This window comes from Cnephaeus nilssonii (assembly GCF_951640355.1).
Source record: "Cnephaeus nilssonii genome assembly, chromosome: 6".
Classification (NCBI taxonomy): Eukaryota; Metazoa; Chordata; class Mammalia; order Chiroptera; family Vespertilionidae; genus Cnephaeus; species Cnephaeus nilssonii.
This window is the reverse complement of record NC_137077.1, coordinates 59,599,285-59,614,529: the sequence shown is the minus strand read 5'-3', so window position 1 is coordinate 59,614,529 and position 15,245 is coordinate 59,599,285. Positions and strand designations below refer to the sequence as shown.

At 41.6% G+C, this 15,245-nt stretch overlaps 1 protein-coding gene across 3 annotated transcripts in view; it reads right to left on the bottom strand.

Moving 5' to 3' along the window:
- SRGAP1 (SLIT-ROBO Rho GTPase activating protein 1) overlaps positions 1 to 15,245 on the bottom strand; it is a 262,921-nt gene that overhangs the window by 84,141 nt on the left and 163,535 nt on the right. For all 3 annotated transcript variants that reach the window (XR_013813628.1, XM_079773738.1, XM_079773739.1), the window contains exons 5-6: positions 4,770 to 4,952; positions 4,142 to 4,270 (exon numbers count right to left, since the gene is read on the bottom strand). Coding sequence is in view for 2 of the 3 variants with exons in the window: in XM_079773738.1 (XP_079629864.1) it covers positions 4,142 to 4,270; positions 4,770 to 4,952 (312 nt within the window). In the remaining variant the exon portion in view is untranslated. The remainder of the gene's footprint in view (positions 1 to 4,141; positions 4,271 to 4,769; positions 4,953 to 15,245) is intronic.

The following is a 15,245-nucleotide window of genomic DNA, read 5'->3' as shown; positions in this document are numbered from 1 at the left end:
GTTACTTAGGAAGAGCTCAATAAAATACCCATGACAATGATGGCGATTCTCATATAATCCTGATGTGTTATTTATATCACAATAATGTGGAGAATGCTGTTCTTCATCTCCACACAGATGCCCAACAGGTATCTCAGTCTTACTGACAAATCGACTGCTCCCTCCCTTCAACCTGCTTCTCCCAGGGTCCCCATCTCAGTAAAAGTTACCATTAATTAACCTACTTACTCAGGACCTGAACCCTCTGTTTCATCCATTATATCAAATTCCTATGAGCTCTATCTTCAGCGTATTTGGATCCAACCACCTCTCACAAGGGCACCACTGCCACCCCAGTCTAAGGCAGCAGCATCTCTGGCCTGGACTCTACGTATTGCTCAATTTTCACTCTTGTCCTCCTTACTCACCTCAGTCTATTTTCCACCCAGATGACAGAGTGAGTCTTTAAAATGTAAACCAGGTGATGCCACTTTCTGCTGAGAACCCCTCAATGGCTTCCCAACACACTTGGACCAAAATCTAAACCCCTTTCCCTGCTGAAAAGACCCTCAGTGACAGGGCTTCAGCTCACCTTCTCTCCTTACCTTCTCTCCTCACTCACTCAGCTCCTGCTGTACCGGCTCCTTTGCTATCCCTTGACATCCTGAGCTGGCCCAAACACCTCTGCCTCTCCACCTGTAGCCCTGGCAGTCCTTCTGGATAAGAGAGTCCTTCTCCGGAGAGCCACACAGCTCTCCAGCTCAATTCTCGGCTCAACTACCAGGCTTTTCTTGACCATGACATCGAAAGCAGCACCCCCATAGCTCTGTTTTATTTTTATTCACAACACTGTCACTACTGTGTGTGTATGTGTGTGTGCGCGCACACACACAAATTCGTTTGATTCATTTATGAACTAGCATAATAACTCCATGAAAATAGGGATTTTGTTTTGCACATTATTGGATACCCACTGTCAAGAATAGTACTAGGTTCTTTTCAATACATGGAGACTTCCACTCGTGTTAAGTTGAATTGGGTTTAACCACATACACTTACCACTACTTAGATAAGCCCTAAAAATAAAGCAAGCAAAGTATAATTAGTTCTTCTCTATTCCATATACTTTGCAGAATCTGTACAGATCAAAGTGTGTAAAGAGAAAATTCTTCACTTTTATTAGGAAATCTGGCTGTAGTCTAACAGAAAAAAAATTATTTTATTTCATCAGTGTTAGAAGAAAATAAATATTTTTAAAAAGTTTCTATATTGCCCGGCCAGTGTTGCTCAGTGGTTGAGTGTTGACCTATGTACCAGGAGGTCACGGTTTGATTCCTATTCAGGACACATGCCTGGGATGCGGACTTGATCCCCATTAGGAAGTAACCAATCAATGATTCTCTCTCATCATTGATGTTTTTCTCTCTCCTCTTCTCTCTTCCTCCCTGAAATCAATCAATATATATATATATATATCTATCCTAATAAAACAGTAATATGCAAATTGACCATACCTTCGCTATGCCCACAGCCAATCAGAGCGCACAAGATGGCGGTTAATTTGCATATGCTGAGGGAGGGAGGAGTGAAGAAAGCAGAAAGCATGGCGGCTGCGCAGGTGGGCGGTGGCGCAGCTGTGGAGCACGCGGCCATGGTGGCCTCTTAGGCGGTGGCGGGCAGTGTGAGTGGCAGCGACGCGGCCACAGAGGTGGCGGCGGTGGGCGGGACAAGCAGTGGAGGCGGCAGGTGGGGCATAGTGGGCGGTGTGCGAAGCCGCAGTGGCCTTGGAGGCGGAGGTGGCTGCGGGCTGGGCATGGCGAGGCGGGTGTCGCGTGGTGGGGCGGGTGGGCGGGTGGGGCGGCTGAGGAGGCGGCAGCATGCGCGGCGGGTCGGGGTGATCAGAGGCGGAGGCAGTGCACACGGCCACAGAGGCAGCTGCATCAGCAGGTGCAGAGGGTCGGGAGTGCGGGGCGAGGTGGGCTGGGTTGGGTGGGCGGGACGGGCGGGAGGCGCCCCGCCAGTTCAGCCCGCCCCGCCCCGCCCGCCGCAGCGGGAGAGGTGGGGGCGGGGGGCGGGAGGGAAGCCCACTGCCAGAAGTCTTGCAGGAAATATTCCTGCAACGGGTCCCTAGTATATATATTTTAAAGTTTCAGTATTTAAAACTATTAAATGATTAGTTACTTGATTGAAATACTTACAGCAAAAGAGAAAAAAGTTTCCCTGGTTTAATTTATTACTAAATGGTTCAGTATAAAGAAATTATGATATTGTGGGATAAAATTAGTTTCAAGACTCAAAAAAAAAAAAAAGTCACATCAGAGTGTTAATGAACTAAAAATAATTCCCTCTCTCAACAATTCCTTTGTAAAATTCCCAAACTATGGCTCTAAAATAATTGGTAAATACATGAGATTTAAATTCACCATAAAATAAAGTTGCTTTAACTTTACTGCATGTCTAAACTATGACACTGTAAGCCAGGGGTGGGGAACCTTTTTTCTGCCAAGGGCCATTTGGATATTTATAACATCATTCGTGGGCCAGACAAAATTATCAACTTAAAAATTAGCCTGCTATGTTTGGTCAAACATTTAATTAACTCACCCCTAATGCCTTGTCAGGGCCAGACCAAATGATTTCTCAGGCCTTATACGACCCTCAGGCCAGATGTTCCCCACCCCTTCTGTAAGCCATAGAACATAATTTCCTAATATCATTTGATGTTCAATCCAATCACTACAAAGCAATCTACACTAATAAAAGAGAAAAATGCTAATTGACCGTACTTTCGCTACACCCACAGCCAATCAGAGTGAGTATGCACATTAACCCAACAAAGATGGTGGTTAATTTGCATATGCTGAGGGAGGGAGGAGAGAAGACTGAAGTCAGCAAAGAAGGAAGAGGGAGGGAAAGTGGAAAACAAGGCGGCTGCAGGAGGGAAAACGCGGGTGGCACACACGGCCGCAGAGGCGGCGGCGGCGGTGGCCACGGGCACAGCAGGGCCAGTGGGCGGGGCAGGGTTGGGCGGGGCGCACCCCACCCACCACAGCGGGAGAGGTGGCGGTGGCGGGAGGCAAGCCCGAAGGAAGTCTTGCAGGAATCTTCCTGCAACGGGCCCCTAGTATATGAATAAAGTTCCTGCAGATAACTCTCTGAACCTCTCTTACTTTATCTGTGCTTTTCTTACGACACATCACTTTTTTATTTGCAAATATTGGCATTTTTGGACACAGAATTTTCGTCTGTTTCATCTTTGCAGTCTCCTCTACAGTGTTAGCACAATGACTGGCATACTCAGTACACATTTTCTGGATGAAAGAATAAATAATGCAGAATGTTAAAGTTGGGGAATAATGGCAATAATCACTAACAGTGGGTATAGGCTCACAGAGTTCTGAATGAGCCCATTAGTGCTTTTCTATATCAGATCCCATGAGTGAAAAGTATAGAGTTAGCTAAATCTATAAAAGTGGTTTACGCACACTATTTTGTTACACAGTATTTATCACAACTATAATAAAGCAATCATTTATGTCATCATTTGCTTAACATCTGCCTTTTCCACTTTAAATTCCAGAGGGTAAGAACTGTTCAGGGCTTCTCATAGCCTCAGCATTTCACAATAGTAGGGTCCCAATAAGTGTGTTTTGAATCAATGAATGTAGTTAGGACTGTGCAAAACATAATTTTAAAATGACTGGCTCCCCTTCCTAGCTGAGTCGACCAAGCACTCAGCTTCACAGAACCTACTAATTTGTTTGCTGTTGTTTTTTTAATATACTTTTATTGATTGCAGAGAGGAAGGAAGAGGGAGAGAGAAACATCAATGATGAGAAGGAATCATTGATCAGCTGCCTCCTGCATGAACCCGACTGGGCATGTGCCTTTGATTGGAATCGAACCTGGGACTCTTCAGTCCACAGGCTGGCGCTCTATCCACTGACCCAAACCAGTAGGGCCTAATTTGTTTTTTTATGGTTTTAGTGTTATGACAATTGAGAGTGTCTTAGTATCATGTATGGTTTAATTAGCAATATTTTTTTCTGACTATTACGTAAAATAACAGTTTTAATACATGATGGTGTTTTAGAATCAATGAAATACAGTTACTGCTAATTTCATCTTAATGTGGAAAAACATAAAAACTACAAGTACTTACATCAATTAAATCTGAAAGATCATGAATATAATACTTGAAAACAGAGGCATTCGTTGCTTCGAGGGTCAGGAGGTATTCATTCCGTGCCTTAATCGATTTTAGCTTATTTTCTGAATACTTTGCTTGTCTCTGGCAATGAAGATCCAGGCATTGGGAAAAAAAAGAAAGTCATTTTTAAACAAGACAGAGAAACACACATGAATTTTTATTAATCTAAACAATTTATTCTACATCTACAAATAACCTTCGAAGTCCTTTGAGTAAAGTACATTTCAAATCTGATTTAAATAACAAACTTAAAATTACCCAGCTATGGGAAATAACAACAATGTATTCGGGCATTAGGCCCATTTGCAATGAAATCCCTTTGTTACTATTCAAGTTCTCTACAGTGTGTATTGAATACTTGGCATTCACCACTAAATGATGTCCAGCTGTTATTACATGATTTTTAGGTTCCTTAAACATTTTTTCATTCCCATGGGAGGAAATTCATGTATTTCTTGATAACTTACAATCTGTGTCCATCAGCTATTGCATCAATGTTCTTCAGTTTGTCACCTCAAATGAGGACGATTAAGTCATCTCAAGTGAGGACAGAAAGACTTGGCAATCTGTTTTCACTTACCTTTTCTTTCATTTTTTCGATTTTCTTTACAGAGCTTCGCCGCTGGTGTCTCTCTTCTAGTCTAATATGAAAGACTGGATCGCCGGATCTCCCAATTTGCTTTTCTTCTTGTTTCTCGGCCTCTTTCAGCTTGCTCTCTGCACTGATGCTCTCCGCATGATACATATGGTATGTTTTCATCACCTGCAAAAAAACGTGACCCAAATTGTTAAAAGATGTCTGTTTGTAACTTAGAAAGTAAACGGAAACAATTGTATGACACATATGTTAAAAATATCACCTTCCAACTTTCAGATTGTTAGTAAAATAGATGAATTATGGAATATTGTTTCTACCTAAAGAAAACAGAAACATGCAAATTAAGTTCACCTGCCAGGAAGAGGCACTGAGGAGACAGGCCTTGATGAAAAAATGATTTAGAGTCCTATACAGGCTTTCAGTGTACTTGAGAAGTTCCCTTAAGCTTACAAGTGTTGCTCTAAAATCTCCTCAGCATTATTAATTTGCACAATAAACCATTATTGATGAATAAATTTTAGCCTAACCCTGGATTTATAAAAGACTCCAAATTAGTACAGCCCTTACTAAATTATATTGTTTAAAATCTACTGGTCAAAATACAAAGCATAAATAATAAGGCTCAAACATAGTTTTAATTTAAAAATATTATTCTTCTTATCACAAAATAATACTTTATGTTCAGTGTAGAAAACATATAATAAAAAAGAAGAAGGAAAAAAAAGCAGAAATACTAGTAACCACTGTTAAAATTTTGGTATATAGCCAGCCTTCCAGTTGTCTTCTACTACTACTACTACTACTACTACTACTACTACTACTACTACTACTACTCACACACACACACACTTCATTTTAAAATGACACATACCATTTCTCCTTTTAAAAAACTGGGCTCATACTATATTTACTATTTTTAATGTCCTATGTCCTTTTTTCACTTAATGTATCAGAACATTTTCTAAAATCACTAAATAGTCTTCTAAAATATAATTTTACAGGCTGTATAGTATCTCTTTATATGACTGTGCCATAATTTACTTAACTAATTCCCTATTGTTGAACATTTTAGGATATTTCAATGTTTTGGTTTATCCAACTCCTTGATGCATATCCTATCTTCTTCTTATTGAAATAATATATATAGTTTCTATTTTAATAAATTTAGAAATATATAGAACATAAATTTTTTTGCACAGTATTCTTTCCATGTATACTGTAAATATATAATAAATTCTTAATTATTAAAACATTTGGTTATTATTATTCCAGAAATATTTGTTCACAAAATTGTGTCATATTTCCTAGAATACATTTCCAAAGGAGAATGGCAGGGTTAGAGAATATGCACATTTCTGAGGCTTTTGAAACATACTGCCAGTTTAACACTCAGCAGAACTTGAAAAACAATCTATAATCTCTCAAAGCACCTTAGATTACATATATGCTTAATATTTTCTCAAATAATAAATGTATTCATTTTTATTCCTAAAATAAAACCTATTATATTTCTATATAATCTCTGTATTATTAGATACAGAAGAATAATAGTCACAGATTTTCAGAGATTTTACTTAAAGTCAGAGTTTTCCAATATAATTCCAATCTGCTTTTATTTTCAGAGTCAGATCTCTGGACCAATTCTGAAACCTGTTTATTTTGAGCACAATTATACTCTTTAAAAAGAAGCAATATGCGTAAGGTGACACCAACACAACTGTATCAAGGAGCATACCAGAATTTAGTACCCAATGAGCATGGTGGCACTTTCTCTTAAATTATATCAAATTCTCATCCAGAGAAGATAGGTTTTATTTCATTTTTAAATAACCAGAGACCATTTTATAGTTAAGGTACAGTTGTTAAGAAGTTGAGATTAATGTAATGCTTTGAAGTAAGGAACTTGAGTTTTCTCATTTAAAAGTGAGTTATAAACTAGTTTGGTTACCAGAAGCACTGCTGGAATATATGCATTTACTTAGGTCGAACCATATGAAATTGCTGCCTTTGTAGGTTATATAAAAAAGGGAGAAAAATCAGCATTTTTAATGGCTTAACTTAATATACATTCTCAAGACGACTATTTTAAAGAGTAAAACATGGGGTTAATGAAGAACCTTTACTTCTTTTCATAAAATCTGGTGTGAGCAAATTCTGTGACAGGCACTGCTGACCAAGAACAAAGTAAGTGCTCAACTATAAACCATGGCAGCTTGTTCTGAGCTGCGTGCAACTGCAAAGTGGTCTGTTTTTAGTAATTATCAAGCCTGTTGGGGGAAGTTTGATTGGCTACTTCAGTTTAAAAGAAAAATAAAATAGCGTTAGGAAGCAGCTGGGCAGCTGAGGAATGAAAAGGGAGTCACCCTGCAGCTGGGCAAACAGCGAGGTCACTAAATGGGCTCCACACCTCGCATTTCTAGGCTCGGCTCTGTTTGTACTCCCTGCCCGAAGCAAACCCACACACCACTGGGTGCTGATTCCAGTTACATCTTTAACTAAGAGGTGAAAAAAAAAACAATCTCCCTCTCTCCCTCTCCTTCTCCCCCCGCCGCTCTCTGTGACACACACCACACACACACACACACACACACACCCCACGTTGCTCAGCTGTCTGTATTCTTCTTGTTCATAGACAGGAAAGAAGAAATGAGGACACGTGACTCCCATCATAGCTGGATGAAAAGGCATCCCAGACAGCTGTGGGTACCTGAGAAGTCTTTTTAAAAAATACATCACAAAGAAAAGAACTGGTCTCCTGACTCTTGCTTTATTTAGATGCTGAGGACTAGTGTAAGCAGGTAATTTGCACAAATGAAACTGGCTGCCAGCATGGCATTTCTTATTAACTAGCCTGGGTTAAAAGGGAAACATTGGAGTCTGACCTAACGGAGCAAGAAAAGGGTGTAACTAGCTCATCATTATGTGGTTCAGCATAATAGCTGAGGATTCTTTACGCAGTTCAATGGCAATGTACAGAAAGGAAGCTTCTTTGTTCCGTTTCCCAATCTTAGGGTTTCCACTATTCTCTAAAATGTTAACAGTTACAATGAATGAATTTAGAAGTTGGGGAGAAAAACACTAAGAGCTTCTTGGAGAACTCTAATTGTAGATAATGAGTGCAAATACAAACTGCATTATTTAAAAGGTGAACTGTTGACAGAAGTTAAATGTGTTTTGTATTTAAAATAAAATAACTGACAGTTCCTTTTTTCAGAGAAGTAAAAGAAAGCTTTTATTTTTTCAAAGATGCATTTTGAAGTCATATGGCAAAGAAAACCACAGCTTCTCCATCAGCTTAATGCAAACACAAGCCTCTGCATACCAAATGGCACGATAGGCGTAGTTCCATTTAAATGTGCTCCAATAGCATAGTTCCCTCTTTGAAACCTTCTCCACTAAAACTTCATGCATAATTCTCTGTTGAACACATTCAATTTATCCTTTCGCTCCATCTCTCCTTAAGTGCAGGAAGAATATAGCCAAGAAGAAGGTGACCATATCATGGATTTCTTTGTGAGGTTGCAAAATCCTGACAGACCAATATCATATATCTGACACTACTCTTGTACTTTAAATCAGTATAATTAAAATATCCATGGTGAATTTCAATATTCAGCACCAAGAGATCATTATGTATTTGAAAAACATGTGTTGGCAAAGATTAGTGGATTAAAGCTATAAATTCTACTTTTTGACTTCTGGCTCGGAAGTTAGAAAGCGTGGCTCCAGGAATGGATCTACCAGTTACCAGGTGTGATTCCAGGAATGGATCCATCAGTCACCAGGTGTGGTTCCAGGAATGGATCCATCAGTCACCAGGTGTGGTTCCAGGAATGGATCCATCAGTCACCAGGTGTGGTTCCAGGAATGGATCCATCAGTCACCAGGTGTGGTTCCAGGAATGGATCCATCAGTCACCAGGTGTGGTTCCAGGAATGGATCCATCAGTCACCAGGTGTGATTCCAGGAATGGATCTACCAGTTACCAGGTGTGATTCCAGGAATGGATCTACCAGTCACCAGGTGTGATTCCAGGAATAGATCCACCAGTCACCAGGTGTGATTCCAGGAATGGATCCATCAGTCACCAGGTGTGGTTCCAGGAATGGATCCATCAGTCACCAGGTGTGGTTCCAGGAATGGATCCATCAGTCACCAGGTGTGGTTTCAGGAATGGATCCATCAGTCACCAGGTGTGGTTCCAGGAATGGATCCATCAGTCACCAGGTGTGGGGAATTTATTTAACACTTTGCTCATCTTACAAGGTTTTTGTGGACACCCAATTGTGCATCCCTGTGTGTGTGTAACTTAAACTTTACTGAGTACTCACCATATATGTGTGTATATATGCATACTATCCATACCATTAATATATGTACATATATGGAATGTGTATATCCTTAGCTAAACAAAAATTATATAATGCTCACTATGGTGCCAGAGATTGTTCTAAGCATTTTACAAAAAAATATTTTATTTAATCCTTCTAAAGGTTCTTTATCAGGTAGGTACATTTACCTTCCCATTTCACAGGTGAGGTAAGTAACGTTGCCGAGGTCACATGGCTGGTAGCTGGCAGAGCCATGGCTGGGACTCTGGCAGCCAGGCTCCAGGTTGGTCTGGACTGTTAGGCCATACATACCCTTTGGAAAGTCTAAAGCATTCTACAAATGGAAGTCCTCATTACCTGGGGGATAGAGTTACTTTTGTTTATATTCAGGAATTGAGAAAAAAGAAGGAATGAAAGGTAAGAATTTATTCATTCAACATTTGCTTGGGCATAAAAATAAAGACTTGGTTTCCATCTGCTGTAAGTTTAAATTTGTGGAGATTAAAAAAAATGGGCCTTGGAGATTCTCATGGACACAGATGAAGGGCGTTCAGGCTGGAAGGATAGTATCGGCAAAGGTACAGTGGGGCCCATACAGGTGAGGTAGGCACGAGGAGACCAAGAGGCAGAGACGGGGGTCCAAGGACATGCTAAAAAGTGGATGGTTGGGTAATTGAGCTGAAGGATAAAACCGGGGTAACTGGCTTGGAGAAGATCAGGAGAGGCATGAAGCCCCAATTAAGAAGTGTTGAATTTATCCTACAGGGGTTTGTGAACACACAGAGGTGTAAACAGAATGGTCAAAGCAGTATCTTAGTGACGGCCTGGTGAAGATAGGCAGGATGGGTGTACAGTGCCCTCAGAGTGGAAGAAGAGGGGGTGGGAAGTAAGAAAGAGGGTCTAGAATGACAGTTCTCTGCTCTGCTGTTCTCTGCTCTCCCTCTCTCTGACCTTAAACTTGACGCTACTCCCTCTGCCTTGCAGCTTAGGCGCCCTCAGTCTGGTCCCCACACCAGCCCAAGTGGCACTTTGTGTACTGCCTGAGTCAATCGCTCGACGCTGCTTCCTCAACATTCGTACTTTCCTGCTTCTGTGTCCTCTCCCGAGCCAATCCCACCGCCTGGGGTGCCCTCCCCTAGGACCACCTCCTGGGAACATTGTGACTCACCCTCCAAGACAAGCTCAAATCTCACCTGCTGCTAAGTGTTGTTCCCTGGTTCGTCAGCCAGCGTGACCTTGTTCTTCTGGCCGCCAAGACCTACTTACAGATTGCACTGAGACTCTGCGCCCCGTGTCATAGATATTTGTGTACCATTCCGTATTACAGATTGCAAATCCAGCTAGGGCACCAATAACAGCTTAGGTGCCTTCAGATCCTTAATATTCCCTTATATACAGTAGGAATATAATAGGCATTTGGTAAGCAACAAATGAAGGAGAGAAATCCATTTTACAGTCAGCTTGTCTTTTCATCTAACAAGTACTTACTAATATTACTAGCATGTACCTGGCATTGTTCTTCTCTACCACCAATGAATACCTGAGACTGGATTGATGGGATGATCAACAGTTCTAAATCATTTGTGAAATATAGTTAGTACTGGAATTTATGGCCCTTCAAAAAAAAGTGGTGAGGGTGGTGAAAAGCAGTATGTCAGTGACAATATTTCCTAATTCCATACATAGCCTACTGTTTTACTAAATCAGTGGTCGGCAAACTCATTAGTCAACAGAGCCGCTATTTGCCGACCACTGTACTAAATCCATCAATCACTCAAAGCTCTTCTGAGAAACTACATTCTTTGGGTTTCCTTAAATATCAACAACCTGGGATAAAGATCTCTTCTCTACAATCGATACATAAAGGGCTCTAATTGTAACTGAGTTTCTCCAAGTCCCAGACTCATAGAACCATCGGGTTGGGGCCAACAGCCTTGGAAACCCATTCCTGTCCTTTCCCAGGAAACTCTCAGGTTCATGGTCAGAGCATGGTTCTCCCCCCCCCCCCCCCCCCCCCCCCGCTGAGCCCCAGGGGGCTGTGCTGCAAGGAGCCTGGCTCCTCCAGGGGCCCACAGCCCCAGCCCCTCCCTCCAGGTTAGGGCCTCTGCTGTGCCACGCTGTGTCTCTGGGGGCTGAGGCAGAGGTGGTGCGCAGCAGCTACCTTAGGAGAGCACTCGGAGCGTGGTCTGCTGGGAGCTTACACCTGCTATCTCGGGCCGTCTTGCTCTTCACTGTACTGAGCCAACCTTGGGGTTGAATCCTGGATTTGAGTTCTGATGCTACTGCTGACCAGTTGGACACGTTTCTTAATTTTCTTGAGCCCCAGTTCCTCTGAGCTAAAATCGGGATCAAATGATGGAATGCATGGAAGCACATCACAGGTGGGTGACTGTCGTTCTTGACAGTTCCTAAGGTACAATGTAGAAGTAAGCATTCAGGCTCTGGGGCCAGGCTCGCTGGCTTCATACCCAGGCTCTAAGCAAGGAGGCACAGGCCACTGTCTCCCAAAGGCAAAGCAGCTGGGAGAAAGAACCCAGGGACAGCGGCGGCGGGGGAGATGGAGGCCCTTCCTGCTGTTTCATGTTGCAACACAGGCTAGCGACACCCTGATACACCAGGGAGGAGTGCCTAGGAGCTGGCTGCACAGACACCTACACGTTCATAAAACTCTACCTGAACTCACACTTTGAAAACGCCTAGCTAGCCTACCTGCAACGTACACCTCGTAATTAGCACCCTTTTGATGCCTGCTGACAGTTACTGTAAAATTAAGTGGACATCAGCCCAGGTTTCAGGGAGCAGTTTATATTGATCTCATTTATTCTTCAGCCCAACAGGTAGTGAGTACCCATAAGCCAGGGGCTGGAGATGGAATCCCTACCCTGCTCTTCCTGTGAGACAAACAGGAGGGAGGGAGGGGCCGTCACTTACTTCAGGGAAGGCTGAATGGGAGGCAGGTGGAGAAGAATTCCTAGGCTTCTTTTCAATCAGCTTATATTTAAGTCTGGGAGCTTACTTGGGGAGAAAATTTGCAGGGAGCCTATGTTTTATTTATATAAAGACAGGAAAGGCCAACCCTCAACATTAATGTCACTCTGTCAGAACCTACAATGGATCTCTCAGTCCCCACCCCCACCTCCCCCACTTTTATTCTCATTCGCAGCACCAGGGCTGGAAAAGCTGCTCATCCCTGAGGTGATGAGTGGTCAGTAGGATGGTCATGATGATGAATTTTCGTAACCCACCTCCTCTCATTAGATTCATATGGCTCTCTACAAAGTCAATGAAAGCAGAACTTACAAAACTTAATTATATTTGCAAAGTAACATTTACAGGAAAATTCACTTTGAGAGGTAGTATACTGGTGGTTAAGAGCTCAGACTCACAGAACAGACAGCTTGGGTTCAAGTCCTATCTGTGTGGTTACTTCGCTGTGTGATCTTAGGCAAGTAACTTGACCTTTCTGTGCTTCAATTTCCTCACTGTAAAGTCAGCATAACAACATTACCCACTGCATAGGGTAGTTGGGAAGATTAAATGTGTGCCAACATATATAAAGAACACAGAAAAAAAGAGCTTGACAATAAGTGCACAGTAAATGTCTACTACTGACATTTGAAAAAAAGTACCATAAAACAATTCATTTTACTAATGGGTAATGATTTGTCCATGACTGAAAAGATGGTCATTTCTAACAGAGGTGAAGGGAAAGAAATTAGCAATATTTCCACTTAAGTGGATGTTAAGAATTTTAGCAAAGCTCTCGAGATTGAGCAAACAGATCAAGATGAACAAATAAATAGCATGAGATACTGTCTTTATAGCTAGTTTATCAAAGGAAACCTGAGGTATGTTGTGACTCCACTGAAATGAAATCAGTATGACAGTCCGAATTTATCATCATTTATAATCCAAACAAATGCTCTGAACAAAAGGCATTGTCTGGGATTCTGGGCCCTGCTGACCAGGGACTGCCAACCAACCAAATGACAGGGCAACAGGGATGCAGAGAACAAAGGGAAAACAGAGAACGCATATGCAGAGGGAGGAAATATGGTTACTGAAAACCTGTCTGGTGTGGGGCTAAAGACTTTGTTTCAGAATTGAACGGTACAGAACAACATTTTAATGGGAAGAGTTTAGGTCTATGAAATTCAATACACCTGAATTTTGGTCTTAGTTTTGCTGCAAAGTAGCTTTATAACCTCAGTCTTTCTGACCCTCAGCATTGAGCCTCATCTATTAAGCCTCATCTATTAGAGGTACCATGACAACATAAGATCTCCCTACAGGACCAAAATTAGGGATACAATCAAATCTAACTGTACATCTCAAACACCTTGAAAAGTGTGGAACGAAAGAGAAAGTACAAACTAGAGGCCTGAGCATAGAAGGAAAAACTGATCGTGTAACTAGAAGGCTTCTTTCCTGGAGAATTTGAAGAGATCCCTCTAAAAAAAAAAGAGTATTTGCTTGGCCGGTGTGGCTCAATAGTTGAGCATTGACTTATGAATCAGGGGGTCCTGGCTCGATTCCCCGTCAGGGCACGTGCCCGGGTTGCGGGCTCGATTCCCAGTGGGGAGGGTGGGCAGGGTTGCGGGAGGCAGCCATCAATGATTCTCTTTCATCATTGGTTTTTCTCCCTCTCCCTTTCTCTCTGAAATCAATAAAAATATATTTTTAAAAAAGAATATTTGATGAAGCTCAGAGGAAATAAGGTAGGATGGCATTTAGTAGTCTATCTGAAAAAATAATCCATAGTATCATTCCTGTTTTTGTTTTCTGTTGGAGATTTACTGTTTTCTTCTTCCTCTTCAAGAGCCAGTGTTAGTGGAAGGAGCATCGTATCCTAGATATCCCAGGGTGAGAGCCTCAATCGGCCACTGCCCTGCCCGGGACCTCGCAGCAGGCTTCCTTGAACTCTGCTGGCCCACAGCTCTCTCACCTGTAAAGACCTCTCAGGCCTTTCCCACCTCTGAAAATCTGTGAGTCCATGATTTCAGGTAATAATCTGGCAACAACTAAATACCATAAGCATTTATTTTCTGGGGAAAAATATGTAATGTACTTCTCAGTGACTAAAAGGGTTGATTTTTTTTCAGTGTCAGGGTAAGTGGACGATAAAATTTTTTTAAATATATATTTTTATTGATTTTAGAGAGGAAGGGATAGGGAGAGAGACAGAAACATCAATGATGAGAGAGAATCATTGATCAGCTGCCTCCTGCACACCCCCCTACTGGGAATCGAGCCCACAACTGGAACCAAACCCAGGACCCTTCAGTCCGCAGGCCAGCGCTCTATCCACTGAGCCAAACCAGCTAGGACAAGTGGACGATAAATTTTAACCAAAAGGAAAAGCCCAAAATAATACTAATTCACTCCCGCTTCTGTGGACCAGAGGCAGCAAGGAGTACACAAGCTGCCTCATCCATGGTGAGGCTATAAAGTTCCTCCTGGAATTTACTATGGGCTCCTAGGCCAGCGCTCATCTGCTTTGCTGCACAGAAAATATCTAGAAATGAACACGCTGTTATGTTGATGAACCTGAAACTGGGAGATCGATCACTCTAGTGACTTTAATTAGCTCCCAAACTGATCACTAATCAATCATCAAGTGCTCATTAAGGAGGAGAACCCAGGAATGATTTGGTAGGTGCATGGTTGACACACCTATGGATTTGCTACACCTTTTATTTTTGACTGTTATATTTAAGTTACAGCAGGGCATTAGTCATCGTTTTCAAAATGCTGAATGGAACAATAATTTTTAAATGGCAATATAAATTGCAATTAGTTTCATAAGATTTTGTGACTATAATAAAATTATTTAACGAGAAATTACTAATTTAGAGGATAAACTGTTTTATACCTTATTCAAAATAAAATGTTTCTATTTGTAACGTAAGTCATCTATATTTATTAATCTTAATCGGTGCTAGCTCTATTTCCAGCAGCAACTAGAGGCAATTTCTAAATGAAGTCTTTGAGTCATAGACCGGGGTTACTGGCTTTGTTTATCTATATTGAACTCTCGACAACCATACATAATCAGCAGAATTTCTGGAGCCCCCTACTATGTATTACAAATAGACCTTGTCCTACTTGATTCTATTACATTCTATTA